At 45.4% G+C, this 26403-nt stretch overlaps 1 protein-coding gene across 10 annotated transcripts in view; it reads right to left on the bottom strand.

Moving 5' to 3' along the window:
* SCN10A (sodium voltage-gated channel alpha subunit 10) overlaps positions 1–26403 on the bottom strand; it is a 109464-nt gene that overhangs the window by 67068 nt on the left and 15993 nt on the right. For 8 of the 10 annotated variants that reach the window (XR_014251010.1, XR_014251011.1, XR_014251012.1 and 5 more), the window contains exons 2-11: positions 25536–25664; positions 24855–24946; positions 22463–22684; positions 22002–22065; positions 10663–10804; positions 10323–10520; positions 9453–9623; positions 5567–5860; positions 2972–3080; positions 878–1116 (exon numbers count right to left, since the gene is read on the bottom strand). Coding sequence is in view for 6 of the 10 variants with exons in the window: in XM_082413725.1 (XP_082269851.1) it covers positions 878–1116; positions 2972–3080; positions 5567–5860; positions 9453–9623; positions 10323–10520; positions 10663–10804; positions 22002–22065; positions 22463–22684; positions 24855–24946; positions 25536–25664 (1660 nt within the window). In the remaining 4 variants the exon portion in view is untranslated. Of the gene's footprint in view, positions 1–877; positions 1117–2971; positions 3084–5566; positions 5861–9452; positions 9624–10322; positions 10521–10662; positions 10805–22001; positions 22066–22462; positions 22685–24854; positions 24947–25535; positions 25665–26403 lie in introns of all 10 variants that reach the window. The other 2 variants (XM_082413729.1, XM_082413730.1) reach the window with 2 other exon arrangements.

Raw genomic sequence — 26403 nt, 5'->3', positions numbered from 1 at the left:
TACTCACCTCTAGGACCCTGGGCAAATTAGTTAACCTCCTGTGCCTCCGTTTTTCCATCTGTGAAAGGGCATAATAATAGTACCTACCATATCGGGGTTTTGTGACAATAACATGAGATAACCCATGAGAAGCATCTGAGGCCATGTCTGGTCTTGAGTAGGTGATCAAATACAGTTGGCTATTGTTACTGTTCCTGTGGGGCACAGGCTGAGGACAGTTCTCCTCTGAGTCTGACACTTTACTCAGCATGTAGGGAAATCCAGTATGGACTTTGTCTTGTTCAAAGAAAATGATACTACAAAGTTATGGAGGAAAATTTAAAGGAAAGTCCTGTCTGAACCAGATTTTAGAAAAGGTTCTGACTCCCTGACACTTCTGTGACAACAGCAAGCATGATCCCAGGTTCCCTCTCTCTCATTATCTTCCCCTCCCTCCCCCACCCTTCTGTACTTAAATGATAGCATTGAAAACCCATAGACACTGTGCTTTGCAGTCACAAAAGCAATAAAACTGGAAGGAAATTTGCAAGTCCATAGGTTGTCTTTAGATGGGAAAGTGGCATTTATCATCATTTCGAGGTAGTGGCAGCTGCAATGCTGAGAATTCAGGTGGCTGTCCTAAGTTCTGTAAAGGGGGGGCTAGCTGCCCCTAGGTCAGGGCTGTCTCTGTCCACTTCCCTGTGCTCGTTCATCCCAAAGCAATTCCCAGCAGCTCAGCCTGGTCCTCCAGACTTGACTTCCTGCACTCAGTGTCTACACATCTCCCACACTGCTCTCAGCCAGCAAGATCAACACTCCAGTGAATGAGAGCATGCTGCCACCCCACCCAGAGCCCCACAGCTCTGACAGCACAGGCAGTGGCTGCCAGGGCACTCACAATGTTGCCAATCTGGAGCATGGCTTCGAAAGCGGGACTCATGCCGTAGTGCTCCACGGCCATGAAGATGGTGTTCACCACAATGCACAGGGTGATTGTGAGCTCTGCAAAGGGGTCCGTCACAATCGTGAAGAGAAGGGTCTTAAGCTTCACCCACGTGGGGCAGCAATCCCAGATCAGATACTTCTGAGCCAAGCTGGTCAAGCAGGGTGGGCACCTCTGTTTAGACTCCTCGAGTTCTGCATCACAGGTGTGGTCAATGACAGCTGTCAGCCGGGCATGGACTCAGACCCCCACCCCATGGCCAGCCTCTAGACCTTGTCATTACTTATAACTGCCACCTCCCATCTCCACTTCAGCACTCACCCTTTTCCTCCTTTTTGAGCCCCTGAGCCCAACCAACTGAACCTGGTTGGAAAAAATCCACAACCATGCTGACTGGTCCCAGCTTGTCACTGCCCAGAAATCCTGCCGTGTTTCTCCATTTCATTCCTTCAATCTTCCAGACCAGTATTTCTCTCTGTCTTCCCTCTCCTCCAACCTCTCCCTCCTCCTCCTCCTCTCTAACCCTCACTCTCTGCTGATGAGTAATTATTAAATAGTTATCCATGAGGAAAAATGACAACAACACTGTTGTTACTAGAATAGGTACACATTTGTCAAAACACAAACTCAGTTATGCAAGAAATGTAGCTTACGGGGTTTTTTTCTCCCGTAACTGAATTCAATTTATACTTCAAGTCTCCAACCAGGGGACTTTGTTTTGGTTAATTCAGCGTCTGTTACTACTTCGTTATCTGAAGTTGTGCCTGAGTTCTGGGGAGCTGAAGGTTGGTGGAGGGTTGAGCTGGTCCTAAGTCATTGCCAAGTGTATTTCACTTGAGTCATCAATGTTCCCATCTGGTTGCCGCTGGTGGGAGAGCCATAGAGATGGCTGTTCCCTCTTTGCCTCTCACTCATCTCCTTCTGCAGCCTTCAATGGGAACAAGGTGATCATCCAGATACTCTCCTGTCATGCTGGGGTCACAGGGCACCCTTTGAGGCTGCCTCAGTTCTTCTCTACCCAGGTACGTTACTGGCCCATTCTACCCTATGGTTTCTGTGTCATGCTAGGCATGAGGGTCTCTGTCTAAGACTTGCCGCCTCCGGCTTCACCTAGAAAGTAAGGTACAGATTGGCTCTGTTTTCAAATCCCTCAAACATTTTGTTGTTGTTGTTGTCTGTTGTCCACCATGCCCTCCCCTGCAGTTAGAATTCAGCCCAGGGCCGGGAGGAAAGCACACAGGGCCCCTTCTCAGGGACACACCAACATCCAAGCTCCTTTCTCCATCCTTCAGCGCAAGACATTTTAAATTTGTCCAGAGGAGATGAATAACTGGATATGACTAAGGCCATGTTTTCCATGCCCTGAGGCAAAAGAAAGGCTGGATAAGAAGACAGGTCTTATACTCAGGGTGAGAAGGATATAGCCGTGCTCTTTGGTACTTGAGTGCCAGGTGGCCATCGCTTCCTCCACCCCGTGGCTTGGTGTAAGCAGTTAGAATTTAGATCCACCCCTGGGGAGGCTGAGTGGATTCCCACCTGATTGATGGAACCCTGAATTGACAAGGATTTAGTTAAACTGAAGGATTAATTTACTTAAATTGCCTTCTAACGTTCAGCATGAGCTTGAGACAGAAATTAAGTTATAACCGTAAAAGTCACGGCCATGAAACACATGGGAACAATTTTCCCATGTTTGAAAATTAAAGACTGTTAAATTTCTTGCATGCCTGAGTGGTAGCTTGAAATTCTCTGTGCCTGCTGGATCACTTTTTAAAATCTAGTTTTGTGAATACATATGAAGCAGATGTTAATTTGAACAAGAAATGAACTAGAGCATTTCATTCATTGGAGTCTATTGTTTTTGAAAATTTATCCACATTTTAAAAACCACACTGATAAAGCGTAATGGGAACAAGGGCATAAAAAAGAGGAGTATCCCAGGACACAGAGATGGGTGCCCTTTGACACAGGTTTGGGGCATCCCATCTTCTGCTCATATGGGGACTCCTCATGGCACAGTGAATGGAAGTTCCAATGAGCAATACTTACCCTCGAGGACGGAGGTCATGATACTGACAACACTCATTGCCCTTTGGGCTCGGAAAGGTTCATTCAAGTATTCTGCTGTCAAGTAAGTCTTCTGTCCTGCATCAAATGCCTGCTGGGACACAAACAGAGTCAAGACATTCCCCTAAAGTCTTCAGTGGCAAAAACAGATCACTCAGCCTCTTATTGGCCTGTCTCGGGTGGTTGCAAGCTGCCCAGTGAAGCTATGGTCCTCTGCAGTCATGCTTGGAGTAAAGGGGCTACTCCATGAACTTGGGGTAAGAGCTCAGATGTGAGGAACAGGACATGGAGCTGGGGTGCAACCAAAGACTGAGTTCGTAGCTAACAGATGACCTGGCCTCACCTGAGGCTTTGCAGAGTCCTTCCCTAAGACAGGTTCCTGGGCACCAGGGTGGGGAGGGGGCTGTCTCAAGGGTCTCTGAGGTTTCTACCAAAGGGTGGTGGGAGTTGCAGGGGCATCAGGCCAGGCAGTCATTATTGGACTTCTGCCAGGCCGCGCATATGACATTTACAGAGAATTCCTACTCCACGATAAGCTTCCTTGACCTCCCTCCTAAGAGGCCTATTTCTCTGCCCAACATATGACCCAGTTCCAATTCCACATGGTCTCTCTCTTTCTGAGGGAATATTTGTGTGTCTTGATTGTTCAATTCTTAGTTTCTGACACAATCCTCTTGACTCTTCTCTCTCTGGGCCTTTATTGGAAGTTCTGTCTGGGTTCCGTTCCAGGGCCCTAACTCTAGTCACACACTTACCCTGGATGTGGGGAGTCCCAGGCCCATTGTAGCTGACTCAGCACTGCACAAACCATTCAGAATCCAAATTCAACAAGCATTTATTGAGCATTTGCTGTAGATGAAGCTCATAGGTATATAGTACATATAAAGAAAGTTTAGAAATTTCTCCACCATGAGGACTCAACAAAAGGTTCTAGCATCTACTGCTGTTAGTGATCAGACGTGTACATAAATGAAGGCACTTTGTGATTCCATTTAACCCTTCAGCCATTTAGAAACCTTTTTATAAGGTCTTTATAAGGGGAGACATGGAGGCTTGAAGAATTTAAGGGACTTGCTAAAGGTGACTCACTTGGCAAACGGCACAGCTGTGACTGATGTTCAGGTCCATGTGACATGGAAGGGCTTAAAGAGTTAATCTTGCACTAGCCAGATAATTTCACTAAAATGAATCAAGGCTGGAATATCCAGGAAAGTGGTAATCCACAGAGCAATAACACGGTTTCCTGAATGAGGCATTTTCTAGAGAGTTAAAGTACCTCCAAGAGGACCCTGCAGCCTGGCTTTGACTTGAGGACTTTGGGTTGGTGATTCTCTTGGTAGGTCTTGAAGACCTACCCTCTACCATCTCTGCTCTGCTCTGTACCCACGGAGGGTGACCTGGGCAAACTGCATCACCCTCACCGTCTGGTTGTGGTCAGGTTTGGCCAGTGGGAGGCGCAGGCAAGAGATCAGAGGCTGGGAAGAGAGAGGAGCTGGCTATCTGTCCGCTGGCTTCTTCCCTGCTGGGCTGTGGCTGGGCCACCTTCCATCAGGCTGCCTCTCACATAAAGGGGCAGGTCTTGCTGGGCTCTGGTCCTTCCCCTCACCCCTTCAGCCTAGGCTTATTACAGCTTCCCACTGTGGCTAGTTCCTCGGTGCCTCACTGCCCCTTTTTAGTTCCTGAGCCCAGCGCACATCTCTGTAAATACTTCTATAAACCCTCTCCACTTGCCCACTGCAGTGGTTCATCTGTTTCTTGCTGGGACCCTGAACCCCATGCATCCAGTCAGAGATGGAGCTAAGGTAACTCTGTAAGACTTATCCAAGTCACTAGAGCCATATAATGGTCAGCTCACAAGTCGGTTTGTAAACCACTGTGTGTCCTGGGCTGGCCAGAGGGCAAACAACAACAACAACAACAAAAAACAAAATGAAAAAACACTAGAAGCATAATTACTGAAGCTGGAGGGAGAGATTAAATTAAATCACAGCTCCAATCCAATGAGGAGTCCCTGATTTGCCATTACACTCTGTGATTATTCTATTAAGAGTGCTGGCCAGTTAGTCACTGTTGCCTAATTTGTGCATTTTGGCAAGTTATTGCTTCTCCAAGTAAAGTTAGGGATACTTTGCTTCTGCTAAGATCTGTCCAGGGCCCCTCCCAGGATTTCTCTGAGTCTTAATTGTCAAGCCCAAGGTAGTTTGCGCAGAGTCACAGGCAAGAAGAGAACAACCTTTAATTTTTTTTTCATACTCGTCCAGGAAGCAAACAGGCCTATTTCTAAAGCAGTGATAGTGAGTAGGGACAGAGAAACTCTGGGGGAAAAAAATGATATCAACTGGAAAATAGTCTGTATCACCGTCCTGCAGAGTAAACCAGAAAACCTGTTTGATCTCAGTTAAACCCAATCTCTCCCTCTGGATCTCACCTGCCTTGTCTGTAAAATGGGGGTAGATGGGAGGTGCTGGGCAGAGTGATGTCTAAAGGGTCCTTCCATGGGTGACACTCAGGGCTTCTTGGCCTGAGGCCTCTAGCTGGAGAGCAGCCCCAAAGAGTCTGGAGCATTCACAAACTCACCGAGACTTCGATGGCTCCAGGGGCAAGCTCACCAGTGGGCAATGTGGGGGGTCCATCTTTTCCACGCCCTAAGCCCGGGTTGGGAGTTTGAGGCAGTGGACTCCTAGGGAGGGGGCCTTGCTGGCTTGCATCCCTACCCAGCAGCAGAGAGCCCCGAAGGCTTTCACGGTCTCCAGGAAAGACTCCATCATCTGTGACCCCATCAGGGAATGAGATGTCTCGGCCAGGGGCCTGGAAATGGAACACACTGCCATGGCTAGCCTGGTGTTTCCCAGAGGTGAGGCCTAGGAAAGACTGGGCATTGCCCCAAAAGAGCAAGAAAGAAGGCAGGCTGGAAGATCATCCTGCAGGCAAATCTGGAACCCAGCACTTCCCCCCCACCCACCCCCACTCCCACCTCCCTGCCCTCAGCCTCATGACCTTCCCATGGAAAATTAAAGACACAGACCTATGGGGTATTCTAGGTATACATGGGGAGAGAAGAGAGGAAAAGAATATTCTTGACACAGCCTGGGAAAGGGCCAAGATCAAAAAGAGATTGCAAGGTGCTCAAGATCAGCAAATAGGTCACCATGGCCAAGGATGTGTCAGAGGACAACCTCGTCACCCAGATGGGTCAGTTGTTTGCCAGCCTTTGGCCATGGTGCTGGACAAAGGTATCTTAAGTTCCCTGCTTCAATGCAAAGTTGTGACTTCAGTAGATAGTTATGTATACCAGTACAGGAACAAGCTTAGTAAAGGCTTGTTGAACAAACGAGTGCTCTTACTTTCTGAAAATTAGGTTTGACAATTCATTAGATCCAGCCTATATTGGTGTGAGAGTTTGTTTTGCAAAGGAGGAGATAAGAGCTTTGTAATATAATGAGCTTCTAGGATCCCTCGAGGCAAACATTGAGCAGTCAACAATGGGGAGATTGAAGGCAGAGTTGCAGTCTAATTTCCTGGAAGAATAGTGCCATTCCTCCAAATCAATAAACATTTCCCATCAAAATCTTCCTCCGAGGGAACTGTGTGGCGTACAGCTGCCAGAGGAAAGGAGCTAATTCAGAGGCCCAGAGCCCCTGGAGAGTTAGTGTGCTGGTTTGGCTAGTTCCCACGACCACGATCTTGACCAGACAAGTTATCAATTCTGACCTCAGCTCATAGAAAGTGTTTCTAAAATCTAAATACTGATTTCCTATCAAACTCTGATCATAATGCTGAATTTTTCCCCCTTCCTTAATTCCTTTTATTTACTAAATTACTAAAGTTGGGACACTTTATCAATTAAAGCTCTCCTGACCTATCCCCCTCTCCCACAGAAGTGAAATTTGCTTTCTTGATCATTTGGAGCCCAGTCCTGTTCAACAATCATCATTGTAATTCGGTATTAAAGTCCCCCACAGCACTAGGGACTTCCCCGGTGGCACAGTGGTTAAGAATCCGCCTGCCAATGCAGGGGACACGGGTTCCATCCCTGGTCCGGGAAGATCCCAGATGCCACGGGGCAACTAAGCCCGTGCACCACAACTACTGAGCCTGCACTCTGGAGCCTGCGAGCCACAACTACTGAAGCCCGCGCGCCTAGAGCCCATGCTCCGCAACAAGAGAAGCCCGTGCACCGCAATGAAGAGTAGCCCCCGCTCACCGCAACTAGAGAAAGTCCGTGCGCAGCAACGAAGACCCAACACGGCCAAAAATAAATTAATTAATTACTTAATTTAAAAAACACAGCGCTTTTTGCCTAGAATATATGTCCAAGGACATTGAACTCATAAAAATCCACGAATCCTTCCCACTTTTGAAGCAAAGGAACAGAATTGGCAGATCCTTATTAAAGATGGGACAACTGAGTTATATGCACTTGGGCACTAAGCAAACCAAGAAACTAAGAAGAAAATTTTGGTCCTGTATTTGACAAGCAGTGCCTCCTTGGCCACCAACTAATATTTCACAATTAACCTATTTGACAAATGGTGGACAATGAGCTCTGAATCTAAAAATCGGACGTGCCTTAAAAATGCAACCTCCAAGCAAACCAACTGGTTTTCTGTGTGTTCCCTGAAACCCCTGCTGTGTCTCTCTGCTAAGTGCTACCCCCAACCTCTCTCTCATTACTGCTGGTCAGAAAATGGCTTTTTATTAAAACTTCCTATGGTCTATTTACTACAATAACACACCCGGGAAAGAAGGAAGAGGATGCCTTATTGAATGGACTCCAGTCAATCAGTTAGCATTAAGGAAGTACCCAAACAATGCCTCCCTGTCTTTGCACAAACATGATCTCCTTTCTGCCTGGAAAATATTCCTCCCCAAACCCTCCCAGTCCTCAATTACTGGAGGACCCCCCTACTCACTATTTACTATTCACTTAAATTATCCCCTCCTCCATGAAGCCTTTCCTGATACACCCTCGCCCTCATAAGAGTAGATGTTTCCTCTTCTATTCCCCAAACACCATCTATGTGTCCCTAATAAAGCACTCAACACACACCTATTTTTATATCTTCCTCCTCCACCCAAATGGAAGTCCTTGGGAAGTGGACTGTGTTTTAGTCAACTCTTTATACCAAGCACCTAGTGTTGTTGAATTAACAAAACATGGTTCCTCTTTTTCCTTTTGAAGGTAAACCTAGCTGGAGACACAAGCACACAGACACACACCAGGCAACTATTGGACATCCAAGTGCTAATCTGTGTGAGGCTGACTGAATAGGAGAAATTAAAGCCCAATTCAGAGTGTCACTGACATGTCCACGGAAGCTGTGATTCATCCTGTTCCATGGTTGTCAGAGCCCTAGTCAAATCCCCTTTGAAACAGCTTCTGAACTGTGCCCTGTCTATATCAGGTGCTGCTCAAAAGAGGCAGAGCAAGAAAGGGAAGGGCACAGACTCTGATAAATGTTGAAGTGTCGGTGTCACTGAGGTCAGTGTGCATGGGAGTGTGTCTGTGTATGTCCATGCACACAGAAGTCTGGGGGTTGTAGAGATCCTATTCCAGAAAGTAGAACATCCTTCAGAGGAGCACAAGGAAAAGAGATCGGGAGGGAAGTGAGTGTCAGCAGCCTTGAAAAATAGCCATGTTGATCCCCTTTCCCGTACTGTTATGGTGGGATCTACTCTACCACAAAGGGCCTGTGGAAAGGGTATATTTGGGGTACATAGGACTTTCAAGGGAGAAGGAGCTGGTGGGAGGAAACTTGGTGAGTACAGGGAATCTTGGAGTAGGAGGTAGCGGGTTATGATGGTGGGGAGAATTGCTACAGGGTCTGAAGTGAGGTACTGTAGTTATTCCCAGGTTGGATTGTTATCACAGAGACAGGTGCTGGGATCTCCTGTGCCAACAGTAGGTGAGAATTTGAGCTGCAGGGGCTGAGGCATGAGGTCAGAAAGAAGCTTGTAAATGATTTCAGCACCACGAACAAGGACCCCACTCCTGCTCCAGAATTGCAGATCAGAGTGTCAGAAGGAAGCTGACCCTTGATGTCCACAGGTCCACAGACATCTCAAGGTCATCATGTTCAAGGTCACCTACAATCCAGGGTTCTTCTCCAGTGCTACTGCCTTAGAATCACCACCTACCTAACTGCCCAATCTGGAAACCTGGGAGGCATTTTGGACTTCTCCCTTCTTTTTCAACATTCCACAGCCCCAATCTTGTTGATTCCCTCAAGTCCCCATAAAAGTCTTTATAATCCACCCTCTTCCCCATCCATAATGCCCCTGTCCTAGTTTAGGCCACCATTGGTTGGGGGGCATGGCGGGCAGGGTCTGGATTATCAAAACATCCTCCTAGTCTCTGTGCCTCCAGATATCTCTCTGCTACAAACCTCTTCCCACTTCAGCATACTGTCCATGGCAGCTGGAAAGGTGGGTCACCTTTAAGGCACAAACCTGAGCCCCTTACCATTCTGTGCTCGTTGTAAGACTCAGACTGGAGTGACTTGTTGTCGTCTGTGGAGCCCTCTGCCACCCTTGGCTTCATTCTGTGCCTTCTCACACTGGCATTTTTGGAGGCCAAAGGGGATCCATTGTGGGAGTGGAGAGAGGCTGTGTCAACCCCCAGGGCTGCCAGCACCTGAAAGGAGAGAACAGCAGTATCTGGAAGAGCTTAGCATAAATGTATGTCCCCCAGACATGGGGTGTCACAGAGGAGATGGCATCTAAACCAGAGGAGATCAGGATTAGGACCTGGGTGGTGGTTGGATTGAGACATGGCAGGAAGAGTCACCTCTGGGTCACCTCCCTCATTCACACCCTGTAGTAAACTCTGTTGATGCCTTGTCCAGATCTCTTTTACCAGGTCAGTACCCTCATCTCAGGCTGCTTGAATGTTAGTTACTAATGGGTTACAGCTGCAGGATTTGCAGAAAACTTTCTTTGACTATACATTTGGCTGGAGCAAGTATGGAGGTACAAAGGGCCAGCGTTCTTGCCTCCAGGTAGGGATAACCCTGTGGAACAAGTCATGCCCCGGAGTTCCCCATGAGATCAGGCCAAAGGTAGTATCTAGCTGAGGCCACTTCCTTGTTTAATTCTTCCCCTGTCCCATCCTGCTTCCTTCAGTCTCCTCCTAAGAGCACCCCTCAGTGAAGCACTTGCACAGGCTTTCATTCATTTTTTTGTGTGAAAATCTAACCTAAGATGGTCCCTGAGATAAGATGAATCTTCCTATGGTTCCCTGAAGTGACAGTCTTACTCTAAGAGGCTAGTCCAGATATCTGCCCAACAGTGTACAACCTGCAACAGATTTCACAAAGATCCACCCCTCACTGACCTCCTGTTCCATCCGGAGCACCTCAAGGGCCTCCTGGAACTTCTTCTCCTTGGCTTCAATTTCATCAATGGTTGCCTGGTTCTGCTCCTCATATGCCATGGTGACCACAGCCAAGATCAAATTGACCAGGTAGAAAGATCCCAGGAAGATAACAAGCACGAAAAAAAACATATAGATTTTCCCAGAAGCCCTCAGGGTCTGCAGATTCAAAAGAAAGAAGAGAGACTTGTACCTAGAGAACTTGGGCCCCTGACATGGTCAGGGTCCTCCAGGAAGAATGTAGCCATGCAGCCAATGCCCCAGCCTCCAACCGTCTGTATGGGGACATGCAGATCAATACCTGCTGGTAGAGGCGTTCCCAGGAATCCTGTGTCATGAGGCGGAACAGTGAGAGGAAAGCCCAAGCAAAGGAGTCAAAGCTGGTATAGTTAAAATCTGGGTTGTCAGATGTTTTAAGGCAGAAATAACCTTCAGGGCAGTGGCTGCAGCGAGAACAGAGAAGATTGTCAATTGCACAGCCTCCCACTTACTGGGGGCAAGACAGTCCAGGGCTGTGGGAAGACCTGAGGGTTTGAAGTCAAAGACTGGAGTTCAAGGCCTAGCCTACCTCTTATTAGCTGAGTGACCTTGGACATTCAGTCTCTTTAGGTCTCAGTTTCTCTTGCCCATTAAATGGGGACGATAATGTTAGGGAATTACTGACTCAAACCTCCCATCCTGGCCAGGTTAGAAACGCTTACGTGAGTTGTCTCACAACAAGAGGTCTCAATAAGGAACACAGAACCGACAAGCTGCCGCCAAAACCAACCAGAAGAATTTGGGAGGGGAAAAAAGGACGGAGGAGGCGCCAACCCATAATAGTCCTGCAAACCTCCCAGAAACCCTCGTGATGGAAACTGTCTTGACTGAGAGATGTGTGTGCAGCCAGGAACGGCCCTGAGTCAGACCAAATATGGGCACAAGCAAAATGATTGGCCAGAGACAACCCAGAAAGCTAACCCCACCTCCGTAAATCCTGAGACCGCGAGCCACAAGGCAGAGCAGTTCTCCTGGGTTCCCTACCCAGCTGCTGTCTGCTCAAGCACTCATTTACGAAAAAGTCTTTTATTTTGTCAATATGCACATGTTTCCTCAGACGATTCTTTTTTTTTTTTTGGCTGCATTGGGTCTTCGTCGCTGCACACGGGCTTTTCTCTAGTGGCGAGCAGGGGCTACTCTTCGTTGCGGTGCACAGGCTTCTCATTGCGGTGGCTTCTCTTGTTGTGGAGCATGGGCTCTAGGTGCACGGGCTTCAGTAGTTGTGGTACATGGGCTCAGCAGTTGTGGCTCGCGGGCTCTAGAGCGCAGGCTCAGTAGTTGTGGCACACGGGATTAGTTGCCCCGTAGCATCTGGGATCTTCCCGGACCAGGGATCGAACCCCTGTCCCCTGCATTGGCAGGCGGATTCTTAATCACTGTGCCACCAGGGAAGTCCCTATGATTCATTTCTGAGTGTTAGACAAGAGCTCATCTAGGGCCCTAGAAGAGGTACCACCCCCTCCCCGCCCCACCCTACCCTGGTAACATAATACCTTCACGTCAGTTTCATGCAAAGGGAAATTGCCTGGAGAAGGCTAGCTGGCTGCCCAGACATGACCCCATAAAATGGTGAGCTCTTTGCAAACTGACACCAGGGGAGGCAGAGTCAGTAAAACCTGAGCCAGTTGGCATCACCTGCATAGTTGTCTTTCAAAGGAGGACTCACAATTAGCCAAGTTCACTGACCAATTACAAGCAACAATCAAAACACCACTTTCCAATAACTGAGCACGTACTGTGTGCCTCTCTCTCTCCTAAGTGCTTTACAAATGCTATAATTTAATCATCTCAATAATCCTTTTTTTAAAAACAGATGTGGAAGCCGGGGTTCAGAGAGAAGAAGTCAGCTGTCTAAAAGCACACAGATGCCAATGGATTTATTTAAAAGGAGAAATATAACTGTCAAGTAGTTTATGAAGACTGACCTATGAAGGAAGGCCAAATTGAAGATGACTGCCTGGTGAGCACTGGGATGGGGAGGGCTGCACTGCCCTCTCTCTCATAATAAGAGGGTGAGTTGGTATCGGGAAGCATCTCTAAGCTTGAGGCATGTGAGTGCTCCCCTGCACCCCAGTGAGATGGCCTGGTTGAGGAGACAGTAACGCCTTTTTTGTAGTTTGGGATTCTACTTCAGGATTCCTCCACCAACACCAACCCTGGGGGGGTCTTCTTATTCCAGACATCCATACAAACACACATCCAGGAACCCACACAATTGATTAGGGCCTGACAACTTCATTATAACTAAATCCCAATTCTGTCTCCAACCTTGGTTGGAGATTTGCGAGTTTCCAGACTCTGTAGACCCACATATAAAGAAAGTCTCTTGGTTCTGCTCTCCCAAGGAGCTAGTTAACCCATTACCTGTAGGTTTGCTAGTTAACACTAAGGGCAGCCTATTTCTATGTCTGCCGTAGAACACCACTATAGCTGCTACACATCAACAGCTAACTGCTCAGAGAATTAAATGAGACCACAGTGCAAAGGCTCTTGCAAGGTGTCTTCAGCATAGCAAACATTGTATGTAAAATGCAGAAATAAATTTCTTGGTGTTTTTAATCTGAAGCTACCAAAAAGATGGACTAGAATAATGTATGTGAAAGAATGCTGAAAATCATCAAGTATTTCCTGGTACTTGTTCTCCACTTTGAGACCCTGGACTTTCTCCCTGCAGTGTCACTGGTCAGTGAGGGCTTTTGCTCAGGGCTCTGGCTTCTCTGCAGCTCAGCACAGAACCCAGGTTCGGTGTTCACAGCATGCCTGTCAGGGCTTATTCTGCCCATCATCTAAGCTGGCCTCTACTTAACATCCCAGCCCTATCCACTCCTTCCCCGCCTGGCCAGGACCTATGCAGCAGGTTAGCTGGTCTCCCTCGGAGTTGGAGGGGGGCCCCGTGGATGGACCCCACAGCTTTACCACAGTCAGTGCATGGGCTACTGTGGAACCATCCTCATGAGAAATGCCATTATCCAGACAGGAGGAGGACACTGACGGGTCCTCGGTTTCAATTTAAGTCAAAGGCAAATGAAAACTGACATCAGAACAACCCTCTTCCTGACCTCAAGAACCAAATGCTAAGTGCATTCGTGAAGAAAGAGGCCAAGGGGCCTGTGTTGCTCAAATTCTCCTGTTAGTCCCACCCCTCAGCTCTAGCTGAGATTGTTTTCCTGGGGAGCTGATGAAGGCAGAACTCCATAAAGTTCCCACCCAACTCCACTTGTGCAATATAGGGCTGTTAGCCACTCAGGGAGGGGGTTGTGTGGGCTCGGGGTTCCAGACCCCCTCGCCATGGAGATGGGAGGGATGAGTCTTTCTGATCTGTTGCCTGATCTCTTTCTGCTCACACCTGTTCTCGTGGTCAAAGCAGCAGGCAGACCTGAGGGGCCCCCTACCCCTTTGCTTTGTCTCACATTCTGTTCTGCCACCTAAAGGCTCCATCCAAACCATCTCTTGTTCATCCAGCCTGGAGACATCCTGTTTGCCCTTCAATCTCACCTCAGTCACCACCTCTAGGAAACCTTCCCTGACATCCTCCCTGCCTCACACCATCACCTCACTGTGTTTCCCCAGCCCAGGGAGCCCCTAGGACAGCACTGGTACTTCACAGCATACCATCTTTATGTATATGCATCAGAGCTCACAAACTGGCAGATTGCTAGCTAGAATTTGCATTGCTAGAATTTGCATTGCTGAAATATTTTGTTTGGCCCACAATATGTAGACATTTTCTGAGATTGGTAGCCAATGTTTATAGTTAAGAGAGTTTACATAAAAATTGAAATTTCCTGTCTCTCTTTTAAAATCTTGGACGATCTGGAAACAGTGGACCCACATTTCCACATGACAACCAAAAGCTGAACTGAGAAGTGGCTACCCCTTTAGATGGGGCATGAACTCTCACAATCATGGTTCCCACCCAGCCTACTCCTCACATTTGTTGTTATGTGTCTAGCTCCTGTAAGAATTTGAAACTGCAAAGTCTGACGCATGTGTTTCTTCCTCTGCTACGTGAGGATAATGAATCCCATGTGGTAGAGTTGTAATTAAATGTAGAGCATTTGATACAAAACATATTTAATAAATATTGGTTCCTTCCTGGGGCAGATTGTTTGCAAAAATGACCACAATTAGGAGCATTAACCAAGATGGCGGAGTAGAAGGACGTGCTCTCACTCCCTCTTGCGAGAGCACCAGAATCACAACTGGCTGCTGGACAATCACTGACAGGAAGACCCTGGACTTCACCAAGGAGGATACCCCACGTCCAAGGACAGAGGAGAAGCCACAGTGAGACGGTAGGAGGGGCGCAATCAGAGTAAAATCAAATCCCATAACTGCTGGGTGGGTGACTCACAGACTGGCGAACACTTATACCACAGAAGTCCACCCACTGGAGTGAAGGTTCTGAGCCCCACGTCAGGCTTCCCAACCTGGGGGTCCTGCAACGGGAGGAGGAATTCCTAGAGAATCAGACTTTGAAGCCTAGTGGGAATTGATTGCAGGACTTCTACAGGACTGGGGGAAACAGAGACCCCACTCTTGGAGGGCACACACAAAGTAGTGTGCGCATCGGGACCCAGGGGAAGGAGCAGTGACCCTGGGGGAGACTGAACCAGACCTACCTGCTGGTGTTGGGGGGTCTCCTGCAGAGGCGGGGGGTGGCTCTGTTTCACCGTGGGGACAAGGACACTGGCAGCGGAGGTTCTGGGAAGTGCTCCTTGGCGTGAGCCCTCCCAGAGTCTGCCATTAACCCCACCAAAGAGCCCAGGTAGGCTCCAGTGTTGGGTTGCATCAGGCAAAACAACCAACAGGGAGGGAACCCAGCCCCACCCATCAACAGTCAAGTGGATTAAAGTTTTACTGAGCTCTGACCGCCACAGCAACAGTCAGCTCTACCCACCACCAGAGCCTCCCATCAAGCCTCTTAGATAGCCTCATCCACCAGAGGGCAGACAGCAGAAGCAAGAAAAACTACAATCCTGCAGCCTGTGGACCAAAAACCACAGTTACAGAAAGATAGACAAGATGAAAAGGCAGAGGGCTATGTACCAGATGAAGGAACAAGAAAAAACCCCAGAAAAACAACTAAATGAAGTGGAGATAGGCAACCTTCCAGAAAAAGAATTCAGAATAATGATAGTGAAGATGATCCAGGACCTCGGAATAAGAATGGAGGCAAAGATTGAGAAGATGCAAGAAATGATTAACAAAGACCTAGAAGAATTAAAGAACAAACAAACAGAGATGACCAATACAATAACTGAAATGAAAACTACACTAGAAGGAATCAATAGCAGAATAACTGAGGCAGAAGAACGGATAAGTGACCTGGAAGACAGAATGGTGAAATTCACTGCTGTGGAACAGAATAAAGAAAAAAGAATGAAAAGAAATGAAGACAGCCTAAGAGACCTCTGGGACAACATTAAACGCAACAACATTCGCATTATAGGGGTCCCAGAAGGAGAAGAGAGAGAGAAAGGACCAGAGAAAATATTTGAAGAGATTATAGTCGAAAACTTCCCTAACATGGGAAAGGAAATAGCCACCCAAGTCCAGGAAGTGCAGAGAGTCTCATACCGGATAAACCCAAGGAGAAACACGCCGAGACACATAGTAATCAAAGTGGCAAAAATTAAAGACAAAGAAAAATTATTGAAAGCAGCAAGGGAAAAATGACAAATAACATACAAGGGAACTCCCATAAGGTTAACAGCTGATTTCTCAGCAGAAACTCTACAAGCCAGAAGGGAGTGGCATGATATACTTAAAGTGATGAAAGGGAAGAAACTACAACCAAGATTACTCTACCCGGCAAGGATCTCATTTAGATTCAATGGAGAAATCAAAAGCTTTACAGACAAACAAAAGCTAAGAGAATTCAGCACCACCAAACCAGCTCTACAACAAATGCTAAAGGAACTTCTCTAAGTGGGAAACACAAGAGAAGAAAAGGACCTACAAAAACAAACCTAAAACAATTAAGAAAATGGTCATAGGAACATACATATCGATAATTACCTTAAGCGTGAATGGATTAAATGCCCCAACCAAAAGACATAGACTGGCTGAATGGATACAAAAACAAGACCCATATATATGCTGTCTACAAGAGACCCACTTTAGACCTAGGGACACATACAGACTGAAAGTGAGGGGATGGAAAAAGATATTCCATGCCAATGGAAATCAAAAGAAAGCTGGAGTAGCTATACTCATATCAGATAAAATAGACTTTAAAATAAAGAATGTTACAAGAGACAAGGAAGGACACTACATAATGATCAAGGGATCAATCCAAGAAGAAGACATAACAATTATAAATATATATGCACCCAACATAGGAGCACCTCAATACATAAAGCAACTGCTAACAGCTATAAAAGAGGAAATCGACAGTAACACAATAATAGTGGGGGACTTTAACACCTCACTTACACCAATGGACAGATCATCCAAAATGAAAATGAATAAGGAAACAGAAGCTTTAAATGACACAATAGACCAGTTAGATTTAATTGATATATATAGGACATTCCATCCAAAAACAGCAGATTACACGTTCTTCTCAAGTGCGCACGGAACATTCTCCAGGATAGATCACATCTTGGGTCACAAATCAAGCCTCAGTAAATTTAAGAAAATTGAAATCGTATCAAGCATCTTTTCGGACCACAACGCTATGAGATTAGAAATGAATTACAGGGAAAAAAACGTAAAACAGACAAACACATGGAGGCTAAACAATACGTTACTAAATAACAAAGAGATCACTGAAGAAATCAAAGAGGAAATCAAAAAATACCTAGAGACAAATGACAATGAAAACACGACGACCCAAAACCTATGGGATGCAGCAAAAGCAGTTCTAAGAGGGAAGTTTATAGCTATACAAGCCTATCGCAAGAAACAAGAAAAATCTCAAGTAAACAATCTAACCTTACACCTAAAGAAACTAGAGAAAGAAGAACAAACAAAACCCAAAGTTAGCAGAAAGAAAGAAATCATAAAGATCAGAGCAGAAATAAATGAAATAGAAACAAAGAAAACAATAGCAAAGATCAATAAAACTAAAAGTTGGTTCTTTGAGAAGATAAACAAAATTGATAAGCCATTAGCCAGACTCATCAAGAAAAAGAGAGGACTCAAATCAATAAAATCAGAAATGAAAAAGGAGAAGTTACAACAGACACCACAGAAATACAAAGCATCCTAAGAGACTACTACAAGCAACTTTATGCCAATAAAATGGACAACCTGGAAGAAATGGACAAATTTTTAGAAAGGTATAACCTTCCAAGACTGAACCAGGAAGAAAAAGAAAATATGAACAGACCAATCACAAGTAATGAAATTGAAACTGTGATTAAAAATCTTCCAACAAACAAAAGTCCAGGACCAGATGGCTTCACAGGTGAATTCTATCAAACATTTAGAGAAGAGCTAACACCTATCCTTCTCAAACTCTTCCAAAAAATTGCAGAGGAAGGAACACTCCCAAACTCATTCTATGAGGCCACCATCACCCTGATACCAAAACCAGACAAAGACACTACAAAAAAAGAAAATTACAGACCAATATCACTGATGAATATAGATGCAAAAATCCTCAACAAAATACAAGCAAACAGAATCCAACAACACATTAAAAGGATCATACACCACGATCAAGTGGGATTTATCCCAGGGATGCAAGGATTCTTCAATATACGCAAATCAATCAATGTGATACACCATATTAACAAATTGAAGAATAAAAACCATATGATCATCTCAATAGATGCAGAAAAAGCTTTTGACAAAATTCAACACCCATTTATGATAAAAACTCTCCAGAAAGTGGGCATAGAGGGAACCTACCTCAACATAATAAAGGCCATATATGACAAACCCACAGCAAACATCATTCTCAATGGTGAAAAACTGAAAGCATTTCCTCTAAGATCAGGAACGAGACAAGGATGTCCACTCTCACCACTATTATTCAACATAGTTCTGGAAGTCCTAGCCACGGCAATCAGAGAAGAAAAAGAAATAAAAGGAATACAAATTGGAAAAGAAGAAGTAAAACTGTCACTGTTTGCGGATGACATGATACTATACATAGAGAATCCTAAAACTGCCACCAGAAAACTGCTAGAGCTAATTAATGAATATGGTAAAGTTGCAGGATACAAAATGAATGCACAGAAATCTCTTGCATTCCTATACACTAATGATGAAAAATCTGAAAGAGAAATTATGGAAACACTCCCAGTTACCATTGCAACAAAAAGAATAAAATACCTAGGAATAAACCTACCTAGGGAGACAAAAGCCCTGTATGCAGAAAACTATAAGATACTGATGAAAGAAATTAAAGATGATACCAACAGATGGAGTGATATACCATGTTCTTGGATTGGAAGAATCAACATTGTGAAAATGAGTATACTACCCAAAGCAATCTACAGATTCAATGCAATCCCTATCAAATTACCAATGGCATTTTTTACGGAGCTAGAACAAATCATCTTAAAATTTGTATGGAGTCACAAAAGACCCCGAATAGCCAGAGCAGTCTTGAGGCAAAAAAATGGAGCTGGAGGAATCAGACTCCCTGATTTCAGACTATACTACAAAGCTACAGTAATCAAGACAATATGGTACTGGCACAAAAACAGAAATATAGATCAATGGAACAAGATAGAAAGCCCAGAGATTAACCCACGCACCTATGGTCAACTAATCTATGACAAAGGAGGCAAAGATATACAATGGAGAAAAGACAGTCTCTTCAATAAGTGGTGCTGGGAAAACTGGACAGCTACATGTAAAAGAATGAAATTAGAATACTCCCTAACACCATACACAAAAATAAACTCAAAATGGATTAGAGACCTAAATATAAGACTGGACACTATAAAACTCTTAGAGGAAAACATAGGAAGAACACTCTTTGACATAAATCACAGCAAGATCTTTTTTGATCCACCTCCTAGAGTAATGGAAATAAAAACAAAAATAAACAAATGGGACCTAATGAAACTTCAAAGCTTTTGCACAGCAAAGGAAACCATAAACAAGACGAAAAGACAACCCTCGGAATGGGAGAAAATATTTGCAAACGAATCAACGGACAAAGGATTAATCTCCAAAATATATAAACAGCTCATTCAGCTCAATATTAAAGAAACACACACCCCAATCCAAAAATGGGCAGAAGACCTAAATAGACATTTCTCCAAAGAAGACATACAGACGGCCACGAAGCACATGAAAAGATGTTCAACATCGCTAATTATTAGAGAAATGCAAATCAAAACTACAACGAGGTATCACCTCACTCCTGTTAGAATGGGCATCATCAGAAAATCTACAAACAACAAATGCTGGAGAGGGTGTGGAGAAAAGGGAACCCTCTTGCACTGTTGGTGGGAATGTAAATTGATACAGCCACTATGGAGAACAATATGGAGGTTCCTTAAAAAACTAAAAATAGAATTACCATATGACCCAGCAATTCCACTACTGAGCATATACCCAGAGAAAACCGTAATTCAAAAAGACACATGCACCCGAATGTTCATTGCAGCACTATTTACAATAGCCAGGTCATGGAAGCAACCTAAATGCCCATCAACAGATGAATGGATAAAGAAGATGTGGTACATATATACAATGGAATATTACTCAGCCATAAAGAGGAACGAAACTGAGTCATTTGTTGAGACGTGGATGGATCTAGAGACTGTCATACAGAGTGAAGTAAGTCAGAAAGAGAAAAACAAATATCGTATATTAATGCATGTATGTGGAACCTAGAAAAATGGTACAGATGAGCCAGTTTGCAGGGCAGAAGTTGAGACACAGATGTAGAGAATGGACATATGGACACCAAGGGGGGAAAACTGCGGTGGGGTGGGGATGGTGGTGTGCTGAATTGGGCGATTGGGATTGACATGTATACACTGATGTGTATAAAATTGATGCCTAATAAGAACCTGCAGTATAAAAAAACAAACAAACGAAACAACTAATACTAAACTTTCATTGGGTTATTTGTATGGAAATATGTTAATATAAATGTTTCAGACATTACATGAAATTTCTAAAAATCTTATATTTGTATTTGTATGGAAATATGTATGGAAATATGTTAATATAAATGTTTCAGACATTACATGAAATTTCTAAAAATCTTATATTTGTATTTGTATGGAAATATGTATGGAAATATGTTAATATAAATGTTTCAGACATTACCTGAAATTTCTAAAAATTTTATATGTTCTGGTATAATGTTATAAATAATAATCCTAGTTATTACTTTAAAATGTATATCTCAGAAATAACTAATTTTCTTGTCAACTGCATTATTATGAACTTTCATCAAATCTTTAACTGTGGTCATTTTCAAGTCTTTTCTCATTTACAGACAGTTCTGGGTGTACTCTGATGCTTTTGCAAATATGTTCCTATTAAAGGGTTTCATCTTCAAGAAATTCATGGAAAAGACTCTGACAAGTACAGGTTTCTGGTAACTGACTGTACTGCTGAACTGAATGAATAAGCATTTTCAGAACTCTAATGAAAAACTGATGAACTCAAAAAAGTGCTAACAAAAGATCAAGATGAAAAAAAAAATTTAATTAAATGGGACTGAGTGAACTGATGAGGATGAGTATAATTTTTGTGACTTTCTGTCTGAATTAAAAAAAAAAATCCCACAAGGACTCAGAGGCAAAGAATATACAAATCAATTTTCACTGCAAAGTAAAGGAGCTGTTACAGTGGAGGATTACTGGACTGAATGTCAATATTATGACATAGTATGAGTGTGTTTCAGGTTTGGTAATTGCAATCATTGTTGCTTTTGTTGTGGTCATCCATGTACAATGCTTCGTGTCAGTCTATTTATCTCTTGTAAAAATAAAATACACTGTGTGTGTGTGAAAAAAAAAATGACCACAATTATTCCCATCCCTGTCTCCACACCCCTTTTAATATGATGTTGCAGGTTCTCCCAGCAACAGGTGGAGTCTATTCCCCCATTCCTTAGATTTGGACTGGGCTGTGCCTTGCTTTAGTCAATAGGATGCAACAGAAGTGACATTATGCCAGTTCTAAGCCTAGGCCTCAAGAGACCTGGAACACTTCCACTCTTTCTCTTGGAATCCTGCCTCCACTAGAAGAATAAGCCTGGGCTAGTCTGCTGGGGGGTGAGAGACCACATGGAGCAGAGACAAAACACCCCAGCTGAGGCCATCCTAGATCAGCCAGACCCCTGCTAATCTGTCCACTGTCTGCAGATGCATGAATGAGCCCAGTCAATATCAGAAGAACAGCAGGCTGATCTCAGCTCAATGTGCAGATCTGCAGAATCCTGAGCTAAGTAAATGGCTGGTGTTTTAGGCCACAAAATCTTGGGGTTGTTTGTTACACAGCAAGAGCTAACTCATACACTCCCTCCTCATGAGCCTAGGATGGCAGAGGCCATGACTTATTAATTTCTACATCTTCCTCAGGACTTGCAACCCAGGCTTCACCCAGAAAAAGCTGATGACAAGAAAGAGAAAGCGCTGCTGGGCATTGGTGCTATGTCATGGCTTGGGCACTCACCCTGAATCAGATCCATTGCCACACAGTAAGGGATCAGAAGTGCCTGGTTTGTTGGTGTAGAAATCTGCAAAATAAAGGAAGAAGTGAAAGCCTCACATGGTTCTCAACCCTCAGCTCAAGCCTTGAGTGGTGAAAGCAACTCCTGAGTCTTCTGCCGGAGTGAGGAGAGAGCCCTTGGCCACCTGCCCTCATTGGATATGCTGGGATGCCTGGAAGGGAAATGTCTCATCTGGGAAGAGAAAAGCTGAGCAGTGGCTTCAGCTTTGAGCCTCCTCCAGCAGAGGAAGAATGACCTGCCTCTGGATTTATAGCTCATTTCCTTGTAGAAGGAAATTTGGCAACAGAGAATGGGGAGCCCAAAAGTAAAACACAACTCATGAGAAGCATTTCAGCAGAAAAGAGGAATCAAAATATATGTCTATACAGGTATGCAGGGGCTTCACACCCCCTGCCAACCAGACCTGGGTCCCTATGACAGAAATTCCACTCCCGTTTTTCATGAGAAGAGTAATTGGCCGTCTCGTTGACAACTGTGCAATTCTTGACACATTTGTTCTTGAGGTTGCCCTTGAAGAGCTGCAGGCCCACCAGGGCAAAGACACTCAGGCAGAAGATGGTGAGGATGGTCACGTCAGCCAGCTTCCTCACCGAGTGGATCAGGGCTCCCACGATGACCTTCAGCCCTGTGGGAAGATGACACTGATACTCTCATGTGGATGAGATGCCACACGCAGAACACACACGTGTGCCTGGCACGCTTGCATCTTAGCCATCCTACCCTCTCACTACACACAGGTGTGACGTATTTTACAAACTCTAGGGCAGTTCCAAGCCCAGTTTCTCATCTGAACCTTGCAATAAGCCTGAGAGGCAGGCAGGCAGAGATTATTGTCCCATTGTAAAGATGAATCAACTGAGATCCAGGCAATGCATTTCATCTTAAAGCTAATAAATTCTGGAGAGTAGCAATTTAATTTAAAAAATAATTGATGAGTACCTGCTATGTTCCAAGCACTACACTAGGCATGAGGCTACTAACTTCATTCCAGTCATTTGGTATCTGTTTTTCTGTCCTTATCTCAGTCCTGGGAGGCAGCTCAAGGCTGGGGACACACATACCTCAGTGTCTGTGAGTGTGTGTGTGTGAGTGAAAGAGAGAGAGAAAAGGAGGAGGAGGAGGAAGGAAGGAGGGAGGGAGGGAGGGGGAGAGAGAGACATGCAAGGGAGATAGAATGAGACAGAGATGCAAGACACAGAGATGAACATAACAGAGTGAAGCCATGAGAGACACTGAGAGCCACTCAGGAAGAAACAGAGAATCTGAGAAGGAGCACAGCTAGCAGCAAAGATGGGGCCCCTGCTTGTTTAAGGAAAGATGATTTTCTGCTCTGGCAAAGGAAATCACCTTCTTCGGGAAAGCAGCTTCCCAAGTAACAGAAAGAGCTCTGACCAGGGAAGCAGACTGCGATCTAGCCTTGCATTGTCATTTTGGTCAACAAATAACCCACTGAGCACCCCCTGCCCCATGTGGTCCCCTCTGGGAGCCGAGCAATGGTTAAGGCACTGGCCTGTGGTGGGGCTGTCTGATGAGTGAGGGGAAACTCCATAGCATTATTGAGCAGGTGGGCACACAGAGGAACAGCCCCTCACAGAAGCCTGGGAGTGGGGGTAGGATGGGGTGGAGGGTGGGGAAGATGGGAAGGACCAGGGAGTCTCCTTGAGGAGGTCAGAGTGTGGCAGAGCCCTGAGGATGCATATGAGTTGAGTGAAGAGAGGAGGAGGGATTTCCTGACAGAGGAGCAGCATGGCCCAGGGCTGGGCAATGAGCAAAAGCTTTGAGTGTCTGTGGAACCACAGGCAGATTCTGGAATGTGGTGTGAGGTGGGTACAGGAGAGAGATGAGGCAGGGAGAGGAGGAGGGTCAGGACAGGCCAGGTCCTGTAAACAAGACTCAGCGTCTTCCTGGCTGGGAGTAGGTGAGAGAGGTACCAAGCAGCAGAACTGACTACTTATTGCTGTGATTTTCTTCATGAAGAAGCTTGTCCAGTGGAAGTTGGCAAAGACTTTTCAGTCGTTCCCTGCAGAACTAGTCACAGAACCATGGAAAGGGACTTCCACTCTAGCGTGAGTATTTCTGTTTCCCAGATGAGGGCATGGGTTCTCAGGGGTGAGGGAGGGGAGATAACCCATCAGGCCACAAGGGAGAAGCACTGAGTCCCATCTCAGCACTGTTACCTGGTCTCTGGCCTCACTATCCCCTCCATCAACCCAGTGGGAGATGAGGAGTATCACCGGGCTACTTATTGGAGGCCCGGTAAGATGAGCCCTGGTACACTATTTTTGTTTCTGAATTGTCTGTAATCAAGAATTGTCTAATTATTTTCTCTTCTGTGGGTCCAAAGACAGGGCTGAGGCCCAAATTTTCAGATCCATGGAAATGGGGAAGATCTCACCAGAGCCTAGGACTGCCTTTTTCCTTCTTCACTGTTTCCAAGTTTACATTTTGGTTTAAAGTATAAATGAGAATCTGACTGGAGGCTTGCCTGAACCCCACAATGAGAACATAAAATGAGGACTTGACCTTCTTGTCCTTTATGGACACCATGGGGTACTGTGGACAGAGTGTTGGCTGAGAATCAGGACATGAGGTTTCCAAGTCACAAATGCCTCTAGTGATGAGGATTTGGTATTGTGTTTTCTACTCTCTGGGCCTCAGTTTCTTTGTCTCTTAAATGGGGACAGTAGTCCATGTCCCGGAAATTTATAGGGCTCTTGTGAAAATCAAAGTGGGACATTAGGCTTTGGAAACCAACATAAGCTCTATGAGTAAATGTGCTGGTTAAAGCGGCTCACCTGGGATCACAGACACTGTTTTTAAAGCTCTAAGGACTCTGAACGTCCGCAGGCCTGAGATCCCTCGGAGATCTATGGCTTCACCAACATACCTGTAGGACGAGAAGTCAGTCAGCATCTCTGCAAGAAGAGGTACTTGGGAATTAATGCAGCATAAATAAGGACAATTTTGGGTAACACCAGCCTAGGAAGGACCCAGAACAGACACTGAGAATCTACTAGCACTTCCACTTATAGACTGACATGAACACTGATTTAATTAAGGCAATATTTTCCAGAATGGCCCCTTTGAGAAGATGCATTGTGATCTAGAAGGCTCCATGAGCTACATGTGTGGATGGATATTCAAGCATGTGGGCGTGGCCAACCAGTCTTCTCAGGCACTGGTTCTCAGGTAAAGACCTTCATATCTGGTAGGTACAAGGCTGAGCCTTGTCTGATCCACTTAGACAGGCCAGTTATCAGCTCAGATCTGAGGTCTCCAACTTCTCCCTGAGTGTATGGGACTAACCCTAGAAAATGACTCCCAAAGCAACAGTCTTTGGCAAAGAAACCCTAAGCCACACAGTCCCGAATGAGGAAGCTGGACAGAGATAAGGAAACACCCCCAGAATGGCAGCCTGGACACACCTACAAGCCCTACACAGATGCACATACACGTCAGTGTGGAGAAATACTCACGCCAGGGTGATGACACTAAAATCCAGCCAGTTCCAAGGATCTCGCAGGTAAGTGAACTCATTTAGACAAAATCCTCTTGCCAGTATCTTTATCAAGGCTTCAAAGGTGTAAATGACAGTAAAGACATACCTGGGAGGGAAGGTGGAGAGGGAGTATTAACTGTGCCTTGGAGAGAGCTCAGAGGGACAGCGGCTGTGATTGTTCCAAAGGAGAACGTGCAAAGATCATCTCCAAGGTGGGGAAGGGGAAGCAGGGAAGGTAGGGAGATGAGACGCAGGCGGAGGAACTCAGAGTCACACATACGGGTGGGGTGGGATGATCGGCAGCCTCTGCTGCTCTGAAGGTAGGCAGAGGGCGATGGCAGGTGAGAACCTCTGGCACCATGAGGTTCAGAACAAAGTTCCTCCTGTTCCATGAGGTTCCCCGAGGCTTTCTGCCCTGAGGGAAGCTGGCAACTCCTCTCTCAATTTGTTGATGGCTGAAAATATGGAAGAGGGAGGAGGCCCAACTACATCTCTCCTCTCCAAACTTCTCTACTTCTGACTCTTTTCTTCTCATACCGTGCCTGGTCTGCCAGCATTTCTGGCCTCAGGGATCCTGGTCTGTTTACTGTCTAAGGCAGTAAACAACTAGGTGTCATGGAAGAAAAAAGCATCGGAGTTCACACACATCACACATTTTCTCAGGAGGATGGATCCTGTTAGAGGAAGTCATCTCAAAACAGCCACTCTGCTGGGCACTTTGTGGGTTTGGATTTGAAGAGATGGATCTGAAGCTTAGGTTGAGAGTAGGGTAGTGTTTCTCAAGTGTTCAGAATCCCTCCATCACCAACAGCAGTGGTTCTCAGACTCTAGCACACATCTGACCC

This window comes from Balaenoptera physalus (assembly GCF_965194825.1).
Source record: "Balaenoptera physalus genome assembly, chromosome: 11".
NCBI classification, from domain to species: Eukaryota; Metazoa; Chordata; class Mammalia; order Artiodactyla; family Balaenopteridae; genus Balaenoptera; species Balaenoptera physalus.
Note: the sequence above shows the minus strand (reverse complement) of the source record. Positions and strands in the feature narration are given on the sequence as shown.